The sequence below is a fragment of the Anas acuta genome, chromosome 1, assembly GCF_963932015.1.
Source record: "Anas acuta chromosome 1, bAnaAcu1.1, whole genome shotgun sequence".
Lineage (NCBI taxonomy): Eukaryota > Metazoa > Chordata > Aves > Anseriformes > Anatidae > Anas > Anas acuta.
The window spans coordinates 145,163,202-145,170,714 of record NC_088979.1 but is presented as its reverse complement, the minus strand read 5'-3'; the positions used below and the strand labels follow the sequence as shown (position 1 = coordinate 145,170,714).

General features: G+C 59.4%; 1 protein-coding gene and 1 long non-coding RNA gene across 3 annotated transcripts in view; one reads left to right on the top strand and one right to left on the bottom strand.

The window, feature by feature from the left end:
- Window positions 1-295: 295 nt before the first annotated feature.
- On the top strand, window positions 296-2,381 carry LOC137845743 (uncharacterized). Its single transcript, XR_011090264.1, has 3 exons — window positions 296-1,031; window positions 1,147-1,273; window positions 1,368-2,381. It is a non-coding gene; the product is annotated as an uncharacterized lncRNA (long non-coding RNA).
- A 686-nt stretch (window positions 2,382-3,067) lies between these two features.
- DENND2A (DENN domain containing 2A) overlaps window positions 3,068-7,513 on the bottom strand; it is a 51,828-nt gene continuing 47,382 nt past the window's right edge. For both annotated transcript variants that reach the window (XM_068663130.1, XM_068663138.1), the window contains exons 16-20: window positions 7,002-7,043; window positions 5,873-5,990; window positions 5,017-5,256; window positions 4,130-4,216; window positions 3,068-3,782 (exon numbers count right to left, since the gene is read on the bottom strand). In XM_068663130.1, the coding sequence (XP_068519231.1) occupies window positions 3,751-3,782; window positions 4,130-4,216; window positions 5,017-5,256; window positions 5,873-5,990; window positions 7,002-7,043 (519 nt within the window). In that variant the 3' untranslated portion in view covers window positions 3,068-3,750. The remainder of the gene's footprint in view (window positions 3,783-4,129; window positions 4,217-5,016; window positions 5,257-5,872; window positions 5,991-7,001; window positions 7,044-7,513) is intronic.

Here is a 7,513-nt window from a genome sequence, read left to right as displayed (position 1 = left end):
GGGTGGGCTGGCAGCTCCACAGAAGAGCCTGGTGCGGTGGATGGTTTTCTTTTTTAATTTATAAACCATGGTGGGCACACAGGGCTTTGGTGAACGCTGCAGGTAATTACAGCTCCTTTCCAGTGGTGCTGGCTGGATTTTGGAGCTGGTGGGTAGCGAGCCTGCAGTGCGGACTCACCCTTTGTTCCACACCGAGCTCACCCACCAGCGAGGACCAGGACGGAGGCGCAGGTCTCTGCTGGCCACAGGGGCACCAAAGCTGACTGCCCTTGGCCAGGGCAGCTGTAACACCGCTCTCCCGTGTGGGCTCTGCTCGTAGAGAAGCACAGAGCCCCATGGCAGCAGGTGGAGGCATTCACTGGGCTTCTTTCCTCTCCCAGAGCAGTTTCAGGAGGCTCGTAGCATTCACTCTCTGTGCGCCTGCAGGCAATGGGTGGCCATGGCAGGAGGGTGCTGGGGTGCTCAGGAGCACGGGGAGGGGGATGCCCCACCAGCAGCTCACGGGAGGGGAGGTGGGACACGGCAGGGGCGGGGGAACACAGCCGTGCCCCGGGGCTGGGTCCCTACGCTATAAAAGTGACTCCAGCAACCGTGTTGGGGAAGAGCAGCAGCCCCGACCTCTGCTCCTGCCTCCCGCAGCCTCACACAGCTGCCAGGCCCTGATGATGAAGGTCCAGGCGCTGACAGCTCTGCCCCTGCTGCTGGTGCAGCTCTCCTTGGCCCCAGCACAGGCTGAAGCACGGGGAAGGAGCCTGGAGGGACAGCCCAGAGGCTGGGGGCCCCCAGAAGCCCCCCACCCAGCTGGGTCTGGTGGGGACACCCTGCTCGGACAGGGTGCAGAGGGCAGCCACCCCCTGGCTGGAGCAGGGGAGGTGCTGGCTGAGCCCCCCCAAGCCTCCAGCGAGGCCAGGGGCAGTGGGCAGCAGGGCCCCCCCAGCCAGCTCCGCAGGCGCCCACCGCAGCCCTCCCGCAGCAGGAGCCTGGGGCTGAGCCAGCACCTGAAGGGCCACGGCAAGTTCAACGCCGACACGGTAAGTGCCTCTCCGGCGCGAGGAGCATTAATGGGGACGAGCCCTTCCCCGGGCTGTTTGTTTTGGGCTGAAGACCAAAGCGGGCACGGCCTCCACCTCCCTGCCTCCCCTGCAGCACTCCTGCCACGGCATCCAGCGCCGGCCCTGCCAGAAGCCCTCGGACTGCGGCGGCTGCCTGGGGCTGTACACCTGCAAGCTGCCCGCGGGCACCTGCGGCCTGAAGGCCGTCTCCTGGCAGAGAGGTAGGAGGCAGCATCCCCATGGCACCCTGTACAGGCTCTGCGGGGCCCTGAGGCCGCAGCCAGCCCCGCTGCTCTCCGGGGTTTGTCTTTGCAGGTGGGTTCCTGCGCAGCATCCAGAGTACTGGGCAGCACGCGGGCACCCTGCTCCCACAGCCACACGGCTCAAAGTGAAGCTGGAGAGGCCGTCCTGCAGCTGAGACCGACGTTTCCTGCCCGCGTTTCCTTTTAAATCCTTAATTATACAGCTGTAAATGTTTCTGTTGCTGTGCTTTTCATGCTGTTTGGTTTTTAACACCCCTGGATGCTGTACGCTGGGTAGGTGTGAGCCCCACTCTCCTTAGTGCTGCTAACAAAATACCAAGTGGCTGCAGAGCAGCCCCCAAAAGGCACAAATGTGGCTGTTTTACGACTCGATTTATTCTGGGCTGCTAGGATATTGCAGGTAAAGCTGCTGGTGTTTGAGCCCGGTCACACAAATTTGAGTCCAAGCAGCCTGCTTGCATCAGGAACCCTGGGAAGCCTCCCAGCTCCCTGCCGCAGCGCCCAGGGTGCAGGGCAAAGTCCCACGGTACTGAAACGTTGTGTGGGAAGGGGCACGCGGAGCTCCTGGGCCTGGTGATGGGCCCACATCTGCTTCGAGAGGCCTGAACTGAGCCAAAAGCTCAGCTTAACTTACTGCTGTATGGAGCCTTACGGGCACCCCGGCAGGCGTGGGTGCTCTTCAGCTTTGCAAAACCCCATTTTGCTCTCATTAAAAGAAAAAAACATCTTTTAAAAAGAGAACAGGGACACAGCAGGTGACCAACCTCACACCACACCGCGGGTTCCCTTGCTGGCACTGCACACGCTGCTGATTTTCTCTGCTTGGTGCTCTGGCCTCCTCCACTGTGCATCGGGCTCACGTGCTGCTTGCCCTCCACCTCCGCAGGCCGGTGGCTGCTGCAAAGCCACCTCCAGGGCCTCCACAGCCTGGCCTTAAATCCCTCTGGTCTCTGCTCCTCGCACCGCCCCACCCTCACCCCGCACCTCTCCGTGTTGCACACGTTGTATGTGATGCCACAGCTCCTGCCATCTCTGCAGCCTCCCTGCCTCTCCTGCATTTCACGGCTCTTCTGCGAGCACAACCAGCACCCGGCTCCTCTCAGTTCCTTTCTCCAAAGCTTTCTCGCTCTGTGAAGCTCTCTGAGAGGCTGTGATACAGCGTGCAGCACCACAGGCAGCTCAGTGTGCTAAATTCGGCTGAGAGCAACCGTGATATGGGATATCCTGCGTAAGGGCACCAGCCCCACAGCCCCTCCCCAGCAGCAGGGCCTGCCCCCCGCTCTGGCTGCCTGCGGGCGCTGCTCGAGCTGCTCTGGCACGGGTTGCCTGCAGCACTGGGCACCACATGCAGCCCTCCCCCTGCCACCCGCAGAGCTGAGGAGCTCTCAGCCACAGCAGGGCCGCCCTTTCCTCTCTGGAGGAGACCCAAGGATGCTCCAGCTGCCCTCAGCCATTCCCCGCTTCCTAACACTGCTGGAGGTGTCACCAGCAGCAGGCAGCGCCTCAGCTGATGGCAGCAAGACACAGAGTGGGAGAGGAGAACCTGGGCGACCTGAAGGGGGTCTCCAGAGCGAGACCCCAAGGGCGAGCTCCCCTTTGGGCTCCTTCTGCAGGCAGCCTGGGCCAGGGGACAAGGCCACCGCTCGGGGCGCAGGCTCAGCCACCTGATGTCTCCTCCAGCCCACGCCCCGCGCCAGGCAGGCAGGTGGGCAGAGGCAGCTCTCCCCCCAAAGACACCCCAGGGGCTGCACGCCTTTTACACCACTGGTTTTTAATTACATTGCATAAGGAAAGGCCTCTCCTCGCCAGGACCCCCTGGCACAGCCGGCCGGGTGGCTGGCTGGACGATTGAGTCCTCAGTAGGTTTAGTGGTTCCCCCTCAGCCCTTCCGCTTGCTCCGAAGCTCCTCCTGGTCAGCCCACATCAGCCCCGTGGTCCTCAGTGTCCTCGCTTTGCAGAGACCCACGGCCACGCTCCTCTGTTCCTCCCCTCCTCGGTGCCGGAGCTCTGCCAGCTCAGCCTCACGGAGTCCCACTGCGGCCTCCTGCAGCACCAGGCGGAGAGGAGGCAGGGCAAGAGGCATCGGTTAATATTCGTCCTAACCCCGATATAAATAGAAAAAAATACAACAGAACCAAAAATTTGACTAGCTAAGAGATCCGATCCGCTGGGATGTCTGCAACGTGCTAGCGCAGAGTTCAGAGAGTGCTTGGTCCAGTGCATGGTACTGTGGATATCCAGAGACCTGTCCTGGCAGCCCCGCAGCCATCGGATCCTCCCATGGCACCGCACGTCTGTGCGCGCATCCCAGCCGCGGTCAGCTCGCCCGAGGCTGCTGGCCCCCGGGAACAGGCAGGATGGGGGCGTTGGTACGTCTGATCGGGTGCTCAATAGTAAGGCCATTCTCTCCTGCGGAGCGAGGACGTGCTTCGTGCTTACTTTTTGTGGAGGAATTTCATTTTGCTACCTGCAGAGAAGGAGAAAGGAGAATGGGCTTCCCGCACCGACAGGCATCCCTCTGTTATCTCCCCAGACCCACCCGTGTCCTCTGGGAGGCACGGCTCGTGGCCCAAACTTTGCTTCCCCGCGAGCCTCCAGATAAGAGGCAGACGGGGAGGCAGAGCCAACACGGTGCCAGAGCAGGGTTAAGTGGTCAGGCACCAACCACTTGAGGCTAGCGCGCTGCTCTGCAGGAAGCCCCACTCAGTCACTAGCTGAGTCCTGCCGCCCTTCAGCAGCTTCTCTGCTGCCATATCTCAAGGCAACAAGAGGCCCGAGCTTTCTGAGCAGCCGGTGGTTTTGCCAGTCCCTTACCTAGTCCCTTCAGGAACCTATTGACTCCACTCTGCTCCCCACTGGGAAGTGTTTCCAGGTACTCCTGAGCCCGTACCTCAAACAGACCTGCAGGAAGAAAGAGGTCAACAACCCTTACTTTGCTTCCCTATAAATAAAAGTTAGAATGTGCATCTGCCAACATGCTGTTACAGCCTACCAACCAACTTGCACATTATAGGGAAACCACCCAACCTACTCCACCTGCTGAGCCCAGATCTGGGACAGGAGCTTTGGTCTGTGTCTGCAGGGTTCCCAGCAAATGAGCCCTGCTACCACTTCCTCCCCACCACTGCAGGGCTGGCTGACCTTTTGTGCCTCACGCAGGGCGAGACAAAACCTCTGCTCACTCTGCTACAAACATGGCAGAGTGCAGAAGGCGAGATCATCTGTGGAGCTGTCAAGCTCCATATTTTACCACACTGCAAGAACTCTTTTACTCAGCCACACGTTTAAGTGCCCATTGCTCTTTAGTGCTTTGGAGGAAACTGCTACGCTAGCACTGAGCAGCAGCATGGATGAGAAACTTTAGCTGTCAGTAGAGTCCTAGGGACAGTGGGGTAAGCCACATAGAAAACCCTATTCTCCAGCAGCTGATTCCTCTGCACGATGCAAACCCTACATCTCACCACCCTCCTGTGAGGGGAAGACAAGGAAACAGAGACAAAAAATTGCTGAGCAACTTCCTGAAGGCTGCACAAGGCTGTCAGAAGATTCAGACCATCAGCCTTCCCTGCCACCTCCCTTGCAATGTCTCTGCACAGGCACTGAGCCTCCTGCTGGAGGCCACACTGCTGGAGAAGGAGCTGGTGGCATCTCCCGTCTCCCGGGAGCAACAGCAGGGCTTCCAGGACCGCAGAGCCCCTCACCTCTGACCCCCTGCTTCCGCAGCTCCCGCTCCTGGATGAAGCCCCCGAACATCTGCGTCTCCATGAAGACCTCCAGGAAGCGGCGGAGGCTCTTGGAGGAGACGGCCTTGCGGAAGGCCTCGCGCTGCAGCGTCCGCTCCTCGCGCTCAGCGGGGGTCAGGAAGAGGGAGTAGTGGCCCACAATCTCCACGAAGAAACGCACAAAGGCCTCGGACACCACCTCGTTCAGCGGGCTGGTCTCTGAGGAGAAGACAAAGAGGCAGCAGTGAGGACAGCGCTGTAAGGGCGTGCTAGGAAAAAACGTGTTCTCCTTTACTCATCTGTACACACGGGGCCGTACCACTCCTGGGTACAAACTATGCATTTTTTTTTCCTTTTTCCAAGGCAAAGGACTGGGCTGCTGCTACTTTGAAAGTCACCCAGCTTTGTCTTGGCTCCTCTGCAACCAGGCTATGCCCACACCGCCCCCCAGGAGCTGTCAGAGCCCAGCCACTTGCAGTTGCTGCCCCTGGGACTAGCTGGGTGTGCAGACTGTCCACTGGAGGAATCTGCATCCTTCACGCCATCAAGAGCAGGGAGTCTGCGTAAACCCACCAGAAAGGATTACAGTTGTTCCCTGGAGCCATAAGGGAAGGAGGGACAAAGCCGTGAAGGGGATAAGTAATGTTTCTCTTCACACAAAGAGAAATGGTTGTCAGCACAATTGAATATTTAATAAAGCTTCAAGGAAAATTCTGACCTAACTCTAATTTCTGTGGTGCTAGTTCTCTAAGGGACAGGAGGAAAAAGGGGCAGGAAGAGACATAAAGCTTAAAGTTTAAAAGATTTAAGCTGAATGAATTTTAATGCACTTTACCCTGCTTGCCATTCACGGCGCCCTCCTCCTTGTCACTCGCCAGCTCGTTCCTCTGCTCCAAGATGTGCTCTAGGGCGGCCTGCAGCTTCCTGGGCAGGATGGAGTCCTCATCTTCCATCTGCAAAACACAGCCAGCCACCTCCTCAGGGCCCGGGGGCCGCCGTTCAGATCCTATCCAGCCCCTGACACGGCAGGGGGAGCACTAGGAAGGAGCGGTGGGGAGAGGGAGAGAAAACTCCTGACACACTTGGCACCTTCCCAGCACCTCCCAGCCAGGGCTGTCAAGAAGCATGAGAGGAAAGAGAAAGGCGGGGGGGGGGGGGGGGTCTCCCTTCCCAAATGCTGCCCTGTTCTGGGAGAATTTCAGGTGCCTGAGCCCAGCGGCTACCTGGCAGGGCTTGAATTTGGCCACCCGCTCTGTGTGTGAGCGCTCCCACCGCCACAAACAGGGCTGAGGCGAACAATGCTGGCTGGCAGCCAGGCAGGCGCCACCGCTCGTGTTCTGGAGGCTCCACCACAGCCGGGAACTGCCTGCGAGTGCGTGGGAGCCCTCAGCAGCCCTGGCTGAGATGACACAACGCATCTTGGGCCTCCAGAGGAGCGGCGTGAGGCGCAGCATTTGGCCCCGCTGCCCGCTAACAGGACGCAAACGCTGGTGAGCCAGAAATGTGTTAAAGGAGTGCTCCTCACCCACAGCACCCGAGGCACAGGACAGAGACACACAACCAGCACCACTCAGCCACCTGCAAAAGCAGCTTCTAGGCCAGGAGCATGTTCTTTCATCTGGCCTCTCCCCTTAAATACCTGGCTCCTCCCCTTTGTGACAGAGGGAAGCAAAAAATCAGCAGGCAATCAGCTAGATAGGACTGGAGCACGAAATCACAACCTCCTAGGCTAGGCAGCAGGGCAAAGAAATCATCGAGACCCCTGCTCAGGGCAGGGTGTGTGAGAGGAGAGCCACAGCTGCTCCCCATGACTGCTCAGCTGAGGCTTTTCAGCTCTGCCCACAGTCTTACAGGGTACCCCAAAGGGGTACTCAGTGCTGAAGTGCTCAGTGCTGTGTCTCCCCCTCATTAAAAAAAGAGAGAAAGGGGACAGCAGGCGCAGGGTAGGGAACAGTTCTGCTCACCTGCCTCAGAAACCGGTTATTCACCAGGTCAACGACGAGGACCTGAGAGCGAGAGAGCAAGATGCAAATGGTTATTTCCACCATCAGGGTTTATCCTGATCCACAGGCGCTCTGGAGGGAGCGCTGGAGGCCTGGCCCTGCTCCTCCCAACCACCGCGGCAGCTGGAGGAGGCCCCCGCGCGAGCCAAGAGCGGAGCCTTGTTGCGGCTTTCTCACGACTTCGCCACAAACCACAGAGCAGCCTGGACAAGCAGAGGCTGTTTTCCTGGCCCAGCCTGCCGTTCCTTGCTGCCTCGGCTCTGCCGGTTCTGGCATCCCAAAGTCACTCCTGCAGACTCTGCGCTCAGCCCCGAGGCAACATCACCCAGGGACCAACAGAAACTTGGGGAAAATCAGCTGCCACCAGCAGCAGCCCTGCTGTGGGAGATCCCAGCTCCCTGTTCGCAGGCTCTGGAGAAGGCAGAGCCCAAAACTCTGCCACGATGGACCCTGAGGGTCTTTCTTCTGGCTGC